Genomic DNA, 19,624 nt, shown 5'->3' on the forward strand with positions numbered 1-19,624 from the left:
TGGGGCGGTTATCGTGTACTGAGGGCAAACCGCCGTTCGGTCGGTATTTTGTGCGATTAGACCCCGTTTCCAAGAGCAGAACACAGTTAGAGAGCGGGTTATGTATTCGGTGGCGAGAGCACACTTCTTGACACGGACAGGCGTATCCACCCACAGCCACTGGTCCCCAATCCTACCCGACCATGGCGACCGAGCAGCACGAGGACGTGCTGCGGTCGCTGCTGGACGCGGCCGTGCTGCGGCCCGCCCACGCCGTGTTCATCCAGAGCTACCAGCACGAGGTGATCGAGAAGAGCAAGCGCGGCGAGCTGCCGCTCAAGCGCCTGGCCAGCCAGACGCTGGCCGAGGCCTCGCGCTCGCAGTACCGCAGCTCGGAGCGCCACCTGCGCGCGCTGCTGGCCGAGGCCTGCGCGCAGCTTCCAGCCTTCCCCGAGACCTTCGCCCGTGTGCTGGGCGTGCGATCCGCCGGCCTCGCGGCGTCCTTCGCCAGCGCGCGCGTCGTGGCGCTGCGTCTCTCGTGCGTCGTGCTGGACGCGGCGCTGCAGGGCGAGGACGCTGCCGCCGCCGCGCCGGCTTGGCTGCCGGAGCTGCTGGCGGCGCAGAGCCGTCTGCTGGAGGCCACCGTGGCCGACGCATCGCGCAGCCAGCAGCAGGCGCGTGCGGCGCTGCTCAAGCTGCTCAAGAAGCACGGCCGGACGCTGCTGCAGGCCTACGTGGCTGTGATCGCCGCCGCCGCGCCTGAAGAGCAGCACTTCCAGCTCTGGCTCGTGCTGAGCAGCAGCGGCCTGCTGACGCCCGAGAACCAGGAGCTGCTGTGGAGCAAGTACGCCTTCTGGGCCTTCGAGAGCAAGAAGCGCACGTTCGTGCCTCTGCTCAAGGGCGACGCGCGGCTCAAGGCGCTGAGCTACGAGCAGTTCGAGGCAATCGTGCTGCCGCCCATGGCCAAGATGCTCAAGAAGGCCCCCGACACGGTGATCGAAGCCGTCGGCGCGCTCGTGCACGCCGCGTCGCTGGACTTGGGCCGCTACCTGGGCGACGTGTTCCAGCCTGTGCTGATCACCAAGCTGCGCGCGCCCAAGGACGACGTGCGCGCCCTCGCGGTCGCCCTGGCCGGCGCGCTGGCGCGCTCGTTCCGCCAGAGTGAACACATGCAGCAGTTCGTGGCCGCCATGAGCGCGCTGCTGGACGGCAAGCACGGCCTCCTCGCGCAGTTCTACCAGCGCGAGGTCGCTTTCGCCGTGCTGAACGACGCTGCCGAGGCAGCGGCCACGCAGCTGGACGCGTCCGAAGTGAAGGAGATCGCCCCGACGGCGATTGCGTCGCTGCTCAAGGCGGTGGGCAAGGAGGCTCACGAACAAACGCGCCACCTCGGACTGTTGGCGCTGGGCAAGTGGCTCGCGCTCGCTGGCACGGATGATCTTGATGCTGCCACCGTTGCTGGGCTGAAGACTGGCTTCAAGAACAAGCCCGAGGCTGTTGTGGCTGGCTACCTTCGTGCTTTGGCGGTGCTCTGCCGCAGTAGAGCCAACGCGGTGGTGCCCTTTGCCGACGAAGTTGTCGCCGTGATTAAGGAATCGAGCAAGAAGCCCAACGTTGTGCACCTCGATGGCGTACTGGCTGTTGCAGTGGCAGGCGCGATTGCGTCCGAGAGCAGCGAGATGGACGCCCGTATGGCTAAGGAAGGTGTTGCGGACTTGATCTTGAGCTCCACATCCTTTGTTCAGCACAGCGTTAGAACGGTGTTGAGCACCGTTGCAAGCACCGCTCGACAAGGCGCTGTACCAGAAGCTCCGGAAGTGTCTGCGCTGGCTGCGCTTTCTCGCGCCATCGTGTGGGTCTTGGCATCGCAGCAGTCGGATGCCAGCGAGGCATACTCGCTGTTGGTGGAGCTGTTGTGCTCGTCTAGCCTCACGGTTCGTCAGAGTGTTGAGCACGCCGTTGAGACTATGTACTTGTCGTCCCTGGAGCACTGCTCTGGTCTCGTGGTTGCATTCGAGAAGAAGCTCGACGCTCTCGCTTCTGATGAAGAAGTCAGCATTCCTCCCGCTGGTGTGCTCCGTCGTGCGCTGCGCGTGCTCGTTCCTACTGCAATTAGCGAGGCTGAAGACACGAAAGTGCAGGTGTTTGCCCCCGTCCTTTTCCTGGCGCACCACCCTCTCCTTGTCGCAGGCAAGAAGGCCGATGCATTTTCTCGCGAGTGGCAATCTGTTCGCCGACGATTCTTGTCGCTCAGCTCTGCCCCTGCCAAGGATGAGGACGATGACATTGATGATGAATCTCCCAGTGACGCTGGTCGTGTGGACAACTTTATTGAAGAGCATGAGGACGTGAAGACCGCGATTGTTGAACTCCTGGCAAACCCTTCGACCGGTAAGCTGTACTCAACGAGCTCGTTGCAGCGTTTGGCTGCACAGCGGACGCTGGCAACCCTGCTGGAGTTCGCTGGCAATGGCGAAGGCGAGGATCTTGCGCTGCACGATGTTATCGAGGAACTGCTGGCTAAGCGTCTTGATGACGAACAAATCGACGCGCTTAGCGAAGAGGATGTTCTTGTCTGCCAGACCCCCTTTGATGAGCTGTACGAGCCCAAGAAGGAGGGCGAGGAGGAGGATAATAACTCTAGCAGCCGTACCAAGCGTGGTGGCCGTCGGGGCAATGATGATGAGCAGTGGGAGCAGGAGCTGCGCGAGGAACTTGAGCGCAAGAAGCGTGCTGAGCAAGGCGCTCAAAAGAAGGAATACACGGGTGAGCAAAAGGCGCTACTTGAGCAGCAACAGCAGGTTCGTCGTAAAGTCCAGGAAACGCACCGCGTTGTGTCCGTTGTGCTGGAAACCATTAACATGCTGGCGATCACTCGACCGGATGAGCTGCACCCAACGCTGCCGTACCTACTGCGCTCAGTGCGCGTGCTCTCTACGTGCCCGTTGTTTAAGTTTGAGGCCTCCAGCGCCTTACTCGCCTTGTCCAAGGCAATTTGCCCAGAGTTGCTTCGCACGAACTACCAAGATGTGTCCAGCGCTCTTCGCGTCGCTTTGGAGTTAAACCAACTCACTTCTGACAAGGCTAAGGCTGCTCGTATTGCTGAAGTGGAGTCGCTCTTCCTGCGTCTGCTGGCCGAGTTCATGGAGTACGTGTTTGGTTTCCAATTTGAAAGCGAGGCCGACTTCGACGCAGATGCACCGTGCAACTTGATTCCTCCCCCGACGCTTCATTTGCTCTTCCCTGTGCTGCGTGACCTTCTTCGCTTTGCGCCGGACCTACGCCGTTGGGCTCTGCCTCTCTTTGCGGTTCACGCGCGTATGATTCCGGACGAGGAGGAAGAAGAAGTTGGTGATGTCGCGGCCCAACGGCTGCTACGCCGCGATATGCTACAGCTAACTCTGCTGCTTCTGTCTCAGCAGGCAACGGGCTGTGCTTTGCCAATCACTAACCCGGATCTGGCGCCGGGCAAGTTGCTGACTTCTGTGTGCATGGGTCCCGAGCTGACCGCGACTGAGTGGGCTCCCCTGCTTGGTGACGATGGTCTGCTCTCTGAGGAGGCTAGTGCCCGTGGAGAGGTTCTGACTGCACTACTTAACGTTGTTCAAAGCGATGAAGGTGGTGAGGAATTCCGTGGCGCGAAGCCTAGCTCGCTCCTTATCAGTCGTCTGTATTGTTGCTGCTTTGACTCGGAGGACAAGAACCGTGCGCTCGCCAAGCAGGTGTGGGATGCCACGGGTGCCACGGTCACGGCACTTTTCGCGGGCCCGCTGCTTGTGCTGCTGAACCACACGCATGCTAGCGTGCGTGAGAGCGCTTCGCTTGCGCTGGCCGATGGTATGCGCCAGTTCCCTAAGTCGGTGACTCCTCTGCTGAATAACCTCAAGACACAGTTCCTGGGCAGCCAGCCGAAGCCAATGGAGCGCAAGGATGAATTTGGCATCCCTACTGTTCGCCGCCCTGGTGCACAGGCTGCTGAATTGGATGAAGATGCTCGCACCATGTGCCCTCGTCTGGGTGTTGCTCTGTGCCTGGAGAAGGCAGCGGAGGTTGCAGGCCCTGATGCGATGACTAGTGCTAACACCATGGCATTGTTGACGTTCGTAATGGAGCATGGTTTGGGCGACCCGAACGCGAAGGTGCGCTCCCAGATGCGCAAGACTGGCGTTCAGGCTGTGGCTTCGCTTGGTGGCGGCGCGAACACAACGCCGCTGCTTGAGATGTTCGAGCGTTTCCTCGAGACCACCGCTCCCCCCGCTGCTTCTAATGCTGCCACAGGCAAGAAGGCGAAAGCTGGTACTCACCTGGCTGCGCAAGAAGAAGAGATGCTGGAGCAGCGGAAGCAGGCTTTGTCAATCTACGACCACCAGCGTGAAGGTGTCGTGGTGTGTTTGGGTTCACTGGCCAAGCATATGGCTCCGACGGACCCGAAGGTGTCTTCCATTGTGGACTCGCTGATTGAAGCGCTCAGCATTCCGTCCGAGTCTGTCCAGCGCTCAGTTGCTATGTGCCTATCGCCACTTATGAGCGCGGTCAAGGATCGTAGCACGGATATTCTGGACGACCTGTTGAAGCGTGTGACTGAAGGTGAGACTTTCGGTGAGCGCATGGGTGCGGCTTACGGTGTTTCGGCTGTGGTCAAGGGACTTGGAATCTCGGCACTGAAGCTCCACAACATCATTCCTCGCCTCGAAGAGTCAATGAAGACGGGTGGTGCGAATGCTCGTCAGGGTGCAATGCTTGTGTTCGAATGCCTGAGCCAGCGTCTCGGACTGCTCTTCGAACCTTACATTATCGTGATCCTGCCGGTTATGCTGAAGTGTTCTGCCGACGCTAGCCCGCAGGTTCGTGAGGCGGCTAGTCACACTGCTAAGGGTATTATGGCGAACTTGTCGGCACATGGTGTGAAATTAGTGCTACCATCGCTCCTGGGTGCCCTTGAGGAAAGCGCTTGGCGTACGAAGCAGTCGGGCATCCAAATTCTGGGCTCGATGGCGTACTGTGCTCCCCGTCAGCTAGGCTCTTGCCTGCCGCAGGTTGTGCCCAAGCTAATGGCAGCGCTTACCGACTCTCACCCGAAGGTTCGCGACGCCGGCAAGAATGCTCTGCGTGACGTGGGTTCTGTGGTACGTAACCCGGAAATTGCTACGATCTCCAAGGTGCTGCTTGATGCTCTTGAAGACCCGAACCGCCACACGGCTGAGGCACTTCAGCAGCTGCAATCGACGTCGTTCCAGCACTCGATCGACGCGCCATCGCTGGCGCTTGTGATGCCAATCATTACACGCGGCCTGAAGGATCGCGCTGGTGATGCCAAGAAGAAGGCAGCTCTAATTGTGGGCAGCATGTGTAGCATGATTAACGATGCCAAGGATCTGGTGCCGTACATGGAAACGGTGCTTCCCAGTCTCAAGACCCAGCTCATGGACCCCATTCCGGAAGTGCGTGCTGTTGCTGCTAAGGCTCTCGGCAAGCTGGTCAAGGGCCTTGGCGAGCGCCACTTCGCTGATATGCTGACGTGGTTGCTTGAGGCCATGAAGGACGACGAAGTTGGCCCTGTGGAGCGTTCAGGTGCTGCGCAAGGTCTGTGTGAGGTGGTGGTTGCGCTTGGTATTGAGCGTGTCGAGCGTGTTATGCGCGATGATATTCTGCCGCTGGCTCGCCATCCGAAGTACTCGGTGCGTGAGGGAGTGCTTTGGGTTATGGCATTCTTGCCGCCGGCCCTCGGTAAGCAGTTCTCTATGTTCCTTCGCGAGGCTCTGCCTATCGTTGTGGCAGGCCTCAGTGACGAGGCCGAGTCGGTGCGCGACGTTGCCATGCACTCGGGTCACGTTGTGGTGAATGCACACGCACTTTCGCACACGCGCGACTTGCTGCCAAGTCTGGAAGCTGGTCTGTTTGACGATAGCTGGCGTATTCGTCAGAGTTCGGTCATGCTGTTGGGTGATCTTATGTACCGTATCAGTGGCACGCGCGCTGTTGCCGTTGTTAATGAAGACAACGAAGACGACGACGACGAGACGTCTGGTAGCGCTGCAGGTGACCGTGCCATCATTAAGCTGCTTGGTATCCAGCGCCGCAACGCTATCTTGGCGTCGCTGTACATGATCCGGTCGGATACTTCGGCTGTGGTCCGCCAAAGCGCTCTGCAGGTCTGGAAGAGTGTCGTGGCTAACACGCCCAAGACACTGCGCCAGATTCTGGAGGCACTGATGAATGCGATTGTGTCAGCGTTGTCTGGTGACAACATGGAGAAGCAAACCATGGCAGGCCGCACTCTTGGTGAGATTGTGCGCAAGCTTGGCGAGCACGTGCTCCCCGAGGTGGTGCCCATTCTGCGCGCTGGTTTGTCGCCTTCGCTTCCTACCGGTCGCCGACAGGGTGCTTGCATTGGTTTAGCCGAAGTCATTGACTGTTGCACGAAGAAGCAGATTGAGGACTACGTGGACACGCTCGTTAATGCTGTCCTGGACGGTGTTTGCGACGAACTACCTGAGGTTCGTGCGTCTGCCGCCCAAGCTTTCGATGTGCTGCACAAGGGAATTGGCTACCGTGCTATCGATGAAACTGTGCCCATGGTTTTGGAGCGTATCCACTCGTCTCCGTCGGTCGAGGAGCAGGAGCGTGCGCTTCTCGGTCTGCAGGAGATTTTGCGTGTGAAGTCGCGTGAAGTGCTCCCGTATCTGATCCCTCGTCTGCTAGTGACTCCGGTAACTGCGTCGGCAGCACGAGCTGTATCTCGCGTGGCGCAGGCTACAGGTGCCGTTATCCATTTCCAAGTGGAACGAATCTTTGCTACGTTCTTCGCGCAGTATGTTGAGCAGTTGGACGAAGCGAACTCGGATGCTGCGAAGACCGAACTGGCCGAGGAGATCAAGAACGCCTTGCGCGACGTAGTGCTGGCTGTGGAAGCACCAGGCGTGCACTGGCTGGCTATTGAGCTCTGCAAGTATTGTGAAAGTGAGAACGCGCTGGATCGCGCCCTGGCTTTCGAGCTTGTGGGCGAGTTCTGCTCGCATGCCGTGGTGCCGTACGACGACCAGGCTCCGCTTTTCCTCAAGCAGATTGTGCTGCATCTGAACGACCAAAACGATGCAGTGGTGCGCGCGGCTTCTGCTGCTCTCAAGGGCATGAATGCGACTACGAAGCCGGAGCAGTTTGCGCAGCACTTGGACTTCATTCGCCAGTCTATCAACTCGATGGTCAGCGATGCGCGTCACCGCAAGGGTGGTGTGGGCGACGGCGAGTACCTGCTGCCGGGTCTCTGCATTCCGAAGGGTCTCGAGCCATTCTTGCCCAGCTACCAGTGGGCTCTGATGAACGGATCACCGGAGCTTCGCCAGAGTGCGGCTGCTGGTCTCGGCGAACTGGTTGAGCTGAGCAGTGCCGCTGCTCTCCGTCCTTACCTTATCAAGCTTACTGGTCCACTAATTCGTATTGCTGGTGATCGTTTCCCGGGTCACGTGAAGGCTGCTATCCTGCAGACGCTGGAAATCATTCTGACGAAGGGTGGTGTGGCGCTCAAACCATTCTTGCCCCAGCTGCAGACTACGTTCGTTAAGGCTCTGAATGACACGGCCGTCGACGTACGCGCACGTGGTGCTTCTGCGTTGAGCCTGCTCGTCACGCTTAGCCCGCGTGTGGAGCCTCTTCTCGCGGAGCTGACGGAACGACTGCGCACCACTACTGGCGGTGTGCGTGAGGCCAACCTCGAGGCTGTTGCCTCTGTGGTGGAGCGTGTCGGCGACAAGCTGTCGGCAGCTGGTCGCAGTACTCTGGAGAGCGCACTGGAGGAAATGCTCGAGTCGAGCGAAGATGCGCTGCGCGATGGTGCTAGCAAGTGCCTTGCTTCCTGCGTGGCCTCCACTGCGAGCAACGGAGACTTGGAGGCAGCGCAATCGCAGTTGCTTGAATACAGTCTGGCTAATGTGGCGTCAGACGACCTGCAGGCGCTGCCGTGGCCACGTCGCCAGAGTGCGGCGGTGTTCACAGCGTTGGTGCTCCACAAGCAGTCGGCGCTGCTGAGTGCGGACGTGACGGCTCCGTTAACCAAGACCCTTCTGGCATTGGCGCAGGATGAACAGACTGCCGTTCGTAACCATGCGCTCAAGGCTGTCGGTGCCGTGGTGAAGCGCCAGGAGCACGTGGAGGATTTTGCCGCTATGACGCCCGTGCTGGTTGAAGGCGTGACTCACAAGAACAAAGATGTGATCCGTGGTGCGCTGCGCGTTGTGAAGTTGGCTGCTAAGCGTTCGCCCGAGCAGACTCGTGGGCACCTGACGGTTCTTGTGCCTGCTGTCTTCCAGCTCATCAAGAGCAACAACATGGCTGTGAAGCTGCCGGCTGAACGGACACTGCTCTACCTCCTGGAGGTGCACTCGCGGCCGGAGACTCAGGCGGAGTACCTCCGCAGTGGCGCTGCTGATGCCAAGATTATTGGCGAGTACGCCCGTCGTGTGTTGAGCAAGCTCAAGGCTGATAGCGGCGACGAAAGCGACTAAGAAGGTCACTACCATTTACAAGCACTTAGAGCGTGGACGATGGCTTTGGGGGACTGCTTAGACTATTACCTGGTATAGTTGTAAGAGCACTGGACTAGATTGCTAGCAAGTGATGGATACTGTGACTACACCGTACACTATCCTATACTTCTCCGTTCCGGAAAAGAGTTATTGTGAAAACCGGTGATTTTGTCACTCCGTATAGCTCTGTAAATCAGGGCTGTGAGCAAAAACGATACGTGGTAATTTACACTGAATAGGAAGTTAATGTGGGTACTAATCTGAGTAAGTCGGCTTAAATAGGAGTTGGGAACTGGGCTCTAAAGCCATCTTGTCAGAACAGAGTGGTGAGGGAGAGAGACAGCGGAGACACGATGTATGCCGCAGAATTTCGATGGATAGCTGTGGTGCTGCATTACGCGTATGGTGTGCCATGCAAGCGTGTCGGCCACATATTTGGCATCAGCTCGCGTACGGTACTTCGATGGTACCAACAGTTCAAACGTAACGGCCACGTGATGGCATGTAAGCGATTAAAGAAGACGAGACAGCCCCCTCACGTCCAGCGATTCGTTGCAGACTATGTGAAGGTCCACCCATGCTTTTACATGGAAGAGTTGCAGACTGCTCTTCGTCAGAGGTTTGGAGCTGGTACCAGTGGCTTCAGCGCGCCAGCTATGTTGCGTGTATTCAAGTTCGATTTGGGGCTCTCCAGGAAAGTACTGGAGAGCAGGGCTCGTGAGGCTGTCCCTCGCGAGATCGAGGACTCCCTGGCGAAGATGAAGTGCTGGTACAAGTACCCGGAGCAGCTCGTCTTCGTGGACGAGACGTCGAAGAACGGCCTCGATAGTATGAGGCGCTACGCCTGATCGGCCAGAGGTTCACGTGCTGTAGTGCGCGTCCCGTTCTCCCGTGGGAAGCGCGTCAGCATTCTAGCTGCGTGTGGTGTCAGCGGCTTTCGTTCGTGGAACTGTACTCGCGGCACGTACACGCGAGTGGAGTTACACCGAGCTTTTATGCGGGAGGTGGTGCCGAAGTTAAACCCCTGGCCGTTACCTAGATCCATCGTTGTGATTGACAACGCGCGTATTCACATGTACGGAGAGCTGGAGGCTGCCGTTCACGCTTGTGATGCTGTTCTGTTGTATCTGCCTCCGTACTGCCCACAGTTTAATCCTATCGAGGTGATGTTTGGGCAGTTGAAGAGACGGTTGGCTCGACATGCAAACGTCGCCTTCCCAATGTACCCTGAACTGGTGCTGGAAGTAGCGATGTGTGCCTGTGTGAAGAGCGACAACGTTGGTGTGAATCTGTTTCGCCACTGCGGCTACGGAGATTGCGGTGTGGAAGACGCGGTGTTCACCCGCGATCTGGAGATTCATGGAGGCCGCGGTGAGGGCGGAAGGTGAGGAGGAGGTGGGGCGGGCGGGAGGCAATCCCCGAGCGGAGCGAGGGAGCAAAGCTGTAAAACCGAGTAAAAACATTAGAAAAAGTTAGTGTGTCTCTTGTTTTCCTAGTCCTCCTGGTGGTCTACGTCTTCTATGTCTTCGTCGGGTTCCGGTGGCGGGACAAACGCTGAGAAGATTCCGCTGCCTATTGCGTTGTGACTTGGCAGGCCGAGTATGGCACGTAGGCCCTGAACGTTAAACGTAAGTTGTACCTCGGTCGAGCCGTTGATGCGGACAGGCATGGTTTGGAACACGGCCTCGTCACGGTCCGCGGGAGGGTTGGCAGCTCCCACGGCATCCAGGTGTTGCATCTGCCGAAACGTTGCAGTCTCGGGAACAGCAACGGTAGTCCCTGCTGGCTGACGCGCTTGGGTCATTTCCCAGTGCGTACGAGCGATGACACCAACCTGAACGTCGGGTCGCTCTGCAAGGAACTCGTCGATGTCTTCCGCAGCCTGTTGAATACGAGTACGTGTTGCACGTCGCCGCGTTGTGTCGCCTGCCTGATTTTCCCTGACAGCAAATGAGAATAGCTCCAAGCAGAGCGGCCCTGTGTCCTTGCGACGCCGCTGGAAGTTGGATCGGACCGTGGCCACAACGGCAGTCCAACTTGACTCAGTTAAAGCCACCCAGCCCTGCTGAGTGGCGCCTTGACTTGGCTTAGCGTAGGTGATTAGTATCAGGGCGCAGCGTTCTAATATCGAAAGCAGCTAGCGCGGCTACGATGCGCTCTTCCGCTCTCGCGTAGAGGTCATCAAAGCTACCCTCTGCGTCGAAGCGAAACGCCGCGTCCTCGAAATGGACGCTGGTTCTACTCGTCCTGTTCATTCCTCTTATTTTGACTGATATCTTGGCTAGTGTTTGCATAGCCGCCTGCTCGGTGGATTTATTTGTGCGAACTTCCTCGGAATGCCGAGGTTGGAGCTGACATTTCAGCCTATTTAGAGACCAAATCGATTCCGACTCTAAAATAGCTTTGACGCGATGCAGCATAAGACCGATTATAATTAGGGGTACACAATTCTAAATAAGGGATGGGTCGAAATAAATAAGGGTTCCCGTATCTAAATAAGGCACTAAATCAGCCGATTTACTATCCGATTAGACATTCTGAGTGCTTTTCACAATAACAGTTCTCTAAGCTGGCGATAACTTCCGTTACGGAGTTCGACGTAAAGCTCTTAGTATGCTGCATCCCGCAGTATTTTTTTTTCCAGCAACCAATTGAGGTTGGTGTAGTGGGCAGTTTAAAGGTTCGAGTTCGAACATGAAAATACTCTATAGAAAGCGGAAAAAGAGCTTAACCGTTTCATGGAAGCGATTGTGGCTCCAAACTCGAACGGCAGGGAACGGCGGTGGCAGTCACATCAATCAATTCGCACACAACATGGCACCGAAGACTTCGGCGAAGAGCACGGAATAATTGTACGTGCATTTGATCCGACTAGCCAGGCGCCGCTTCGCGGCGGTAAGTTTATTTGGTTAGAGCGCTCCGCTCGCTTTGCGGACTCGCTGCACGACTCGCAGTTTTAGGTTAGTATTGGAGTGGTTGGGTGGGCCCGCAGCGCAGTCACTCTGATCGATTCTTAGGATAAATAAGCACGCTTCGTGTCGACAGTCTAGACGACATGACGATGGGGTCCTCATGCGTCGTCGTCTTCAAAGCTAGGCACGCCGGGTTTCATCCGCCCAGCAGTTATTCAAGGCTGCAATTCATGTCGCCATGATTGATCTCTGTGGCGTCACACTGAGCAAGAGATCAAATTTTGTAGCCTCAGCGGTTCAATGGTACGGCAGCCGACTCGAGGTCGTGTGCTGGCGTGCCAGTCACCGTAGGAGCGGTCGTCGCGGAGCCCCGTCGTCGTCTTCGACGAGGTGGTAGCTGGTCGCCGTACGCGCGCGATCCTAAAGCTTGTTGCTCATTCGGCACAGCGCAAATGCCCGGCTGCCGAGTTCGGACAGCAAAAAGATCGGCATACAGCAAAAAAACGTAAGCCATAAGCAACCAACCACCTCAGGTCTAAGGATAAGACTCACCCAACGCCAGCGAATAACCATAGAAATCGCCGACGCGTAGGCGATGACCGTTGCAGCCACAGTGATACTAAAGCAGTCTCCATTGTCAAACCGAAGATAAAATCTCTGCCACACAAGCAACGCCGCCGTCCCCAGCACCGCTGCACCAAACAGCCCGCTCCGTTAGTAGGAAAAAAAAAAACTATTCCCGCATCACCAACGACTCGTACCAGTGCCAAACAGCAAAATCCCCGGCAACATCCCGACCCAGAAGACAATCTCCCTCGTGGGGTTGCCCAGCTGCAGATACACCGCCATGAGCGTGCTCAGCAGCGCGCCACTGAGCCCCACCGCGAGGATCCACACCATCACGGTGGGTACGAACGCCCCCGAGTGTTTGTGGCACAAGACGGCGCCGTCCTGCATGTCCACGACCGTCACCGTCCGATTCGTCCCGGGACTATAAAAACCGAGCGAGTCAGTCACATCTTTAGTGACGACCCCTTCAACCACTCCCGGCAATAGTGAATTACGCCTACATGTTCATCTTGAACGAGTCGTCGGCGCAGAACTGCTGCCACGACTTGGAGTCAGTGGACGTCTCGCCCACCACGTACACGCTCTTGAGCGACGCGTGCACGTCCGGGTCGTCCGTGAACTGCAGCCAATGGCGGCGCAGCAGCGCGAAGAACAGCAGCGCGCAGACGACCATGCACAGCAGGATCTGGTTGGCGTTCGGCAGCCCGAACTGCCGATGGTGGCGCCGCCGCATCCCAACTCCTACCAGGCCGGGGTATTGAGGCGACGAGGTCTCAATTGCGCTGTGACGCGATGGATGGAAGCACTAACAATGCCATCCCCTACCCCGTGTGGATAAAAGTTCGCACAAAACGTAGGGAGAGTCAGTCCGCACTTGTCATTTGTATGTCGAGCGTGTCACATACGTTGCTAAAACAGCGGCTAAGTTGGAGGATCCGGACCAGCTTGAAAAAGTATCCGCTTCGATCGGCTGGCAGGATGTTTTGGCGTTGTTCACGAACTCATCCGAATGGGATTGTTGACCTATTCGACGCGGCTGAACTCGGTGGTGTTGGTGCTCGGACGGTAGAACACGAACGAAAAGTCTGCGTGGAACGGACCCGGGTGGAAAACACCGACGGACGAGTAGCCGAGCTGGTACTGCTCGGTCGAGTCGCCGAGGATCATCACGTCCGGGACCGGGAAGAGCTGCAGCGATGAGTCAAAGTCCCAGTTGATCGGGTTCGCCATCAGCGGCAGCGGGCACAAATGTGCTTGGTCGATGAGCGTCTTGGCCAACTGAAAGCAGCCACAAAAGCACAAAGTCAGCAACATTGTCAGCAAGCGACTACACCACTTTCAATCACGCAAACGCGGCGTCGTACATGCTTGGAAATGTCCGTTTGAGATACCGACTGAACTGGCTCGCCGCTTTCGTCCATTGCAGCTTCCTCCTGCTCGCTTGGCATCGGCGTCAGAATAGCGTGCCGCTGCATTTTTTGCTGGAGGTCGTCACGGAAGATCACGATGTCTTGTGTGTAGTAACGGATCCGGCATGGGTTGGTGCTGCAGGTGACATTGGGCACCTTTCGGATGAGTTCACGTGTGCACAAATCGGGAAGCTGTCACATCATGCAGCAAAACAAAAATGAGCTTTCACTGCAATAAGATACGGCAAGCTTGCTTCACGTACCGGGTGGCGCGGGAAGGCTCGAGAAGAACCCGGATCGTTAGGTCCCGGGACTAATACGAACCGCGAGTTCTCAGCGATCCCAGGGTACTTCAGGATGAGGTTTCCAAGCTCTTCCAAGTACTCTCGCAGGTCTTGCAGCGAGTTAGACCCGGCGCCTCCTCCGACAGAAGTTGACATGAAATCGCCCATGAGAATGAAAAGCGTAGGCTGAACGCTTTCGAGGCCCTGGAACAATTCGTCCAGCTTACTCATGACCAGTGGATCGTCCAGATGAACGTCGGACAGCACGATGAATGTGGCATGATGGTCGCTCGCTTCTAGTGCTCGGATTTGTTCGCGCTGCTGCGCTGACACTTCCATACCAAGGGGATCGATGCCACCGAGGACTTCCAATGATGCTTCCTTCGTCTCTGGGGGTGGAAAGCCCATAGACTACAGTTATAGTTGTAATGTTAGATGCCAGAGTCGTGAACCCTGAAGTAGCCGCACAAAATCCTACCTGAACGTGAAGCACATCGTCAATGACTTCGCCTTCCACCAGTACGACGCAATTGATCGTGAAAAGGCCGTCAGTATAGGCGGCATTAGTAAGGTCGACGATGATTCGCGACGTGAAGTCCTCCAGGTAAAATCTTTTCCGCTCGTCCTGGCCGAGCATGCCAATCACACGTCTCACGCCGCTCACACCCAACAGCGACTCGATCCTCGACAGCTACTCACAACAATTAGCAACTCAATTGAGTCTCTACCAGCCACAAACTCTCCACCCATGGTAAAATACCTACCTCCATGTACTCCGTGGTGTTCGCTACCGCAGCCGAGGGCGGGGCGAAAAGGCGATTCCGCTTAACACGGAGGTCCACGGACATGAATCTGTTCCTCAGTAGCTGGATCCTGGACTCCGGTCCACCATGGAGACGACGGTGGGTGTCCGCCTTCAGCTCGTAGGAATTGTTGTGCGAGTTGAAGTGCAGCCTCGGCGTGTCGAAGGCGCCGAACACTTGGATCTGCTCGTAGTCGTTCTCTGCAGAGACGGCCAGCAGCGTGTCCAGCGCGCTTTCCAGCGCCTCCAGCGTCACCACGGACGTCGTCACTGAGAATGCAAAAAAAAAGTATCACAAGTTAGTCGCGGGCACCAGTTTAATGATTTTTTAAAGCATTCCAGAAAGTAATCGCACTCTTGCTGCGGTCAATGTTGTTCTTTATGGCGTAGATAACATCGTCCAGCTGGAGCGAGGCCTCACTGCGCAGTGGGGTGCAAGATATTGTGCATTTTGTTAGAGAGGCTGGGGAATGGGAGTAGCTGGCTATGCCGTATTGTTTTGACGCCTCTGCTGCGCATCTGGAGGTGAAAATTAGATGGACCGAAGGGCAATACGCATACGCACTTGGTGAGTTCCTCAGTTAGTCGCCGCAGCGCGTCGGCATGCAGCGACAAGCCCTGCAACTTGCACGCGCGCAAAATCCGCTTGGACGCCATGATTTCGTTTCCTGCGTTTTTTGGCCAAACAGAGGAAACGGCGCCAAATGTATCCATGTACCAGGGAATTGGTACGGATTGACACCGATGTTGCATGCTTAAGTGTATTTTCCAAGATGCAGTCTCTATTTGGTCAAATGCAAGTAGGAGTCGTGTAGATGTAAAGACACTCTAGTCCCGAAACTTGGAAGATTGGAGCGAAGAGGCTCTCACAGGCTAGTAGGTTTGGTTGCCGCCTTGGCCCAACCCCAGCACGTAGCTCATGCTCTGTGCGTCACGCACGGCAGACGAATCCCCCATGGCTGCCGATACGCGAGAGAATGTGTTCCAGCACTGCGCACTTTGAGGCCTCGCGCTCAGACTGGAAACACCACATCAGAAAAGGATTAGAGAATACTACACCGACAACTTGAATGTCGAATAGCCTTACCGCTCGTTGAGGAGAAGTTTCGCGAGTAGCAGATCATCGCACTTGCTAGCACTATACGACGAACCACCGAATGTTACCATACAGGGGTATCGAATGTAGACAGACACTACGATAGGTGCCTACCACTCAATTAGGAGTTGCTCCACCACGTCTTGGTCCACATCAGTGCCGCCAAGTAGGGCAAGCCTTCCCCGCACTGGAAGTAGCGCTTGGGTTGCATCTTTAAAACGCGCCTACATTGACACCCAAAAGTTAAGCCATCCCGTAGAGATAACATGCAGGGTAGTAAACCGTACCTCTGAGTACGCTTGAAACCCTCGGCAAACACTCTGATATACCTCTTCCAGTTCACCTAGAAAACATGGCTCATATTTAGCATGATTCATCGCAAGTCCGAAGCCTGTCGGGTACTTTACCTGGGAAAGCTGGATAGCTGAACTGGAGCGGGGTAAGGCCCAGTTGTGCTTCCAAGCTGGCAGTATCGACGGCAGGTTCGGCGACTAGCGGCTCGACTGGAGGAGTGGTGCCGGACGGCACGCATGCCAAAATGCTCTGCTCAAAACAAAAATGTGGATGTTAGAGCGAAAGTTGCTGTAAGACGGCACCATAGCAGCTACTTACATATCGAAGCACCCTTGCAAGAGGGTGACAGCGGGCTTTCCCGATATCACTTCCACTCGTGCCCGAGGAAGGTGAGATTGCGGACCAATTTTGTAAAAGCTGCTCGCCTAACTCTGCGGTATCATGGCCAGCAAAACGCATTCGCCAGTACAGTTGAGTTGCATCGCAGAGCGTGGGTACTGCATGAGGGGCGCCATCCGGCTGATACGGGAAGATGTTGACTTCCAGCATCTTGTTGATGCGATCGTAGTGACCAAGATCCAGCATATACAGCGCCCACTGGAAGTACAAGTGACGCTCCAGCGGTCCGCCATTGTCGAAACCTGCCTTGAACTGGTTCGCGTAGCTTGCTCCATGGTTAGCATTGCCGCGCGCTTCTAGGACGTGCAGCATGGTGTGCACTGTCAAAAATTCAAAGTGGCACGCAATGCAGCCATTAAAAGTGTCAGCAACGATTTCAATAAATGCAAGCCAACCCCACACTTCCTTACACGCCCAACGATCGTTGCCGTTCATGGAAAGCGTCTTCTCCGCCAGAGCCTCTGCAGCATCCAGCCGTCCCGCAGCCTGCATTCCGTAGGCTTGCATGCCCAGCAAGTGACTGTACCCAGTGTCGTTCGGAGACCACGACGGTAGACGGCGCGTTACCGTAGCCAACATATTCTTGTAGTCGCTGCATCATCGCCGTCACAGAGAAAATTCCACGTCAACAACCACTCTCCACATCCAGCACCACCCGTGCGACTCGCACCCTAGAAACCGGTAAATATCGTAGCAGCAGCGCAGCGCCAGCAGGTCCGAATGGTCTTGCTGCAGAATAGTCTCATACACCGCCGCAGCTTCGTGGTGGCGGCCGTGCACCATCGCGTCCAGCGCCAGCACGTGCATCTTCTCGGCCGCCGTCGTCTCCCCTGTAGCACAGCACAAAGCAGCACAATACACCACAGCACAGTCCTCCACATGAGCATCTCGTCCTCGTTTCTAACGCTCCATCGAGCAGGTCGCCTACCTTCCTGGGCCAGTTTGGCCGCCACCTGCAGCCGAGCAGCGGCGTCCAGCGCGTCTTGGTGCATCAGCGGCGCAAGGCACTGGCTGGCTCCCACCAGCACGTGTCCCATGAGGAACGGCGCGTCGTCCGCGATCACCTGCTGCAGCATGAACTTGGGGTGCGAGTTCATGCTGACGTACTGCCGCCACGAGGTCGGTTAGAAACGTTAGAAACGTGTGTCATTGACCGGCGAGTGCACTCACATCCAGCAGCGCCAGGTCGTACGCCTGCTGCTTGCTCGTGCCGCGGCTCAGCGACGTGTTGCGCGCGCCCTCGAACTCGCCGATGCCGAAGATCGAGCCCAGCAGCGACATGGCGCGCGTCGAGCGCCCGCGCCGCAGCGGAGCTCCTCCGCGCCTCAGCATCGTAGTGTGTGGACCCTGAGTGAAGGTTTAGAAACGGGAGCGTTTCTACTTGAGAAACAATACCTCGTCGAATCGAATCGAGCGCTCGAATTTAACAAACAGGCTTTGGCTCGGGTTTTGAAACTTGATAGTCTCTGAAACCGCATTGAGTGCGTGACGAATCCGTCAAATTGGGCACAATCCGCCATATCGGGCACCACTTTGGTGCCAAATTACGAAATTTATTTTCGGATCCGATGCAGGAATCGATACATCGCCGAATCGAATCGCGCTTCCGAAATTTGCCAAACACGCTTTGGCTCGGGTTTTTAAAACTTGATAGTCGCCGAAACCGAATCGAGCGCCCGAAATTAGGCCGGGAGAAACCCATCCCCAAAATTAACTCGGCCAATCTCCCAAACAGGCGCACACAAGATCTCGCCAAAGATCCTCTGGGATCTTGGAGAAACTGGTTTGCATACTCCCGCCCATACAGCGTCGGACAGAATGTAACTGCCACCTATAGTCGCAAAGTCATTGGTCAAAGCAAATCTCATTAATCTTATGGCTACCTGAATATTATAGCAATTTTAGTTGCAAATAAAGAGGCAGCTGTATTTTGCTAGAAATTAGTTAAAAGCGCTTTGTCGAACGCTTTTGTGACCGTTTGTGGCTTGAAGGATCCCCAGGCCTTGATGGTTCTGGCAATTGTCTCCCGCCGCTTTTGATTTGCTGTCACTTTCGGTCGCTTCTGGCCATGTGGAAGAGGCGGCGGCCTTTCCTCCATCCACAACTCCCTCAGTTTAGCCTTGAGGGGGCCCATTATTCCTGCATCTAAAGGTTGACAGACAGAAGTAGCGTTTTTAGGTAGCGCGTGCAGCGTGCTGTCGAGATCACTGCGCACAATAGCCTCAGAAGCCGCCGAAACATGACAGTCAAGATTGTCTACAAGCAGGACAGAGCCTTGCGTGATATGATGGGCAAGCAGGGAGCGTAGGTAGAACTCCCACACACGTGAATCCATCCAAGCTTTAGTCTGTACAGTATAAACATGACCTACATACAATTTTTTCGTTAGTAAAAGTACACTGTGCGTACCACTTTATGTTACCTTTTGGATAAGTCGGGAGCTCATCCCTCTCGATAGTGCCCCCTTGTTCACCTCGCACAATAAAGAGTAATGGCAACTTCAAACTGTCGGCTCGAATCGCGCAAACGGCTGTGAGGCGCGCCGAGTGCTTCTGCTCAGCCGTTATTGAGGCGGGCTTTCCCCTCTCAGACAGCATTTTAGAGGGAGGGGTGTCAAAGTAGATGCCGGTTTCATCAGCGTTGTAGATGTGAACCGCATCAAATGACCCATACTTCTCACTGAAAGTTTAGCGAACTCGTCACGCACTGCAACGAGATCTTCTAGCTTTTCCTACAGCAACATCGCAACATTTACACAGCGTAACACCACCACATACAGTTATAGAACAGTTAAAATACAGAATTCGAGCGATAAGGACAGTTTAGGTGTGCTACAACTGTTAAATAGCGCCTGTACCTTCAGTCCGCTTGTCGTGCGCTGCATGAACCCATGTCGATAAGCGAAGCGCCTGAGGAGTCGGAGCAGCGAATCGTGTGCTGTGGCTGTGTCCTTTTTGAACTCAATGTAGCTGGCGAGCCAACGTGGGTGCTGGTCGCGCACGAATGTAGCCATGACCTTCGAAGTCAACACGCCGCCCTCCCTGCGCGTGTCCTTCATGTACGTGACCAGCTCTGTGCCAAAGGGTACAATTTCGGGGCGGCCAGGCACGCGGAAGAGACGCTTTTCGCTGCCGGAATGGCTAGAAATACGCTCCTGCGCTCGTCGCCAATCGACGAGCGTCCAGCGTGGAACCCCTTGCTGCCGAGAAGCATCGCGCTGGCTGAGGCCCTGAGTTGCACGCAGCACTTCACGCTTGACCTTAATTGAGTAGTGCTTTCTCCTTTTCTTCTGTTGGCCATCCCCAGCAACCGCTACAGAAGTGTTCTGCGGACGCGCGCTTGACTGGTCGTCGTCGT

The 19,624-nt window shown here is 56.1% G+C and overlaps 4 protein-coding genes across 7 annotated transcripts; 1 reads left to right on the top strand and 3 right to left on the bottom strand.

Annotated features, from left to right (window-relative positions):
- Positions 1-182: 182 nt before the first annotated feature.
- On the top strand, positions 183-8,480 carry IUM83_04282 (Translational activator GCN1; the record flags this gene model as incomplete). 4 transcript variants are annotated; one of them, XM_067928345.1, is made up of 3 exons in its annotated part: positions 183-4,911; positions 4,999-6,794; positions 6,849-8,480. In XM_067928345.1, 3 exons carry the CDS (start codon positions 183-185, stop codon positions 8,478-8,480), a joined length of 8,157 nt encoding a protein of 2,718 aa, XP_067792723.1. The 4 variants fall into 4 exon arrangements, with proteins under 4 accessions (XP_067792723.1, XP_067792725.1, XP_067792724.1 ...); XM_067928346.1 differs by having other exon boundaries at positions 183-6,794; XM_067928343.1 differs by having other exon boundaries at positions 4,999-8,480.
- Positions 8,481-11,702: 3,222 nt separating this feature from the next.
- IUM83_04283 (DNA polymerase epsilon subunit) lies at positions 11,703-12,716 on the bottom strand (the record flags this gene model as incomplete). Its single annotated transcript, XM_067928347.1, has 4 exons — positions 11,703-11,873; positions 11,966-12,105; positions 12,175-12,404; positions 12,484-12,716. The coding sequence occupies 4 exons, from the start codon at positions 12,714-12,716 to the stop codon at positions 11,703-11,705; spliced, it is 774 nt and encodes a 257-aa protein (XP_067792726.1).
- A 290-nt stretch (positions 12,717-13,006) lies between these two features.
- On the bottom strand, positions 13,007-15,135 carry IUM83_04284 (DNA polymerase epsilon subunit; the record flags this gene model as incomplete). The annotated part of the gene is made up of 7 exons (XM_067928348.1): positions 13,007-13,261; positions 13,348-13,584; positions 13,656-14,087; positions 14,155-14,367; positions 14,441-14,748; positions 14,834-14,898; positions 15,044-15,135. The coding sequence occupies 7 exons, from the start codon at positions 15,133-15,135 to the stop codon at positions 13,007-13,009; spliced, it is 1,602 nt and encodes a 533-aa protein (XP_067792720.1).
- Positions 15,136-15,351: 216 nt separating this feature from the next.
- On the bottom strand, positions 15,352-17,599 carry IUM83_04285 (DNA polymerase epsilon subunit; the record flags this gene model as incomplete). The annotated part of the gene is made up of 10 exons (XM_067928349.1): positions 15,352-15,496; positions 15,566-15,616; positions 15,689-15,798; positions 15,862-15,917; positions 15,982-16,117; positions 16,187-16,587; positions 16,678-16,859; positions 16,938-17,097; positions 17,196-17,373; positions 17,438-17,599. The coding sequence occupies 10 exons, from the start codon at positions 17,597-17,599 to the stop codon at positions 15,352-15,354; spliced, it is 1,581 nt and encodes a 526-aa protein (XP_067792861.1).
- Positions 17,600-19,624: the final 2,025 nt, after the last annotated feature.

Source organism: Phytophthora cinnamomi (genome assembly GCF_018691715.1).
Source record: "Phytophthora cinnamomi strain GKB4 chromosome Unknown Contig33, whole genome shotgun sequence".
NCBI classification, from domain to species: domain Eukaryota; phylum Oomycota; class Peronosporomycetes; order Peronosporales; family Peronosporaceae; genus Phytophthora; species Phytophthora cinnamomi.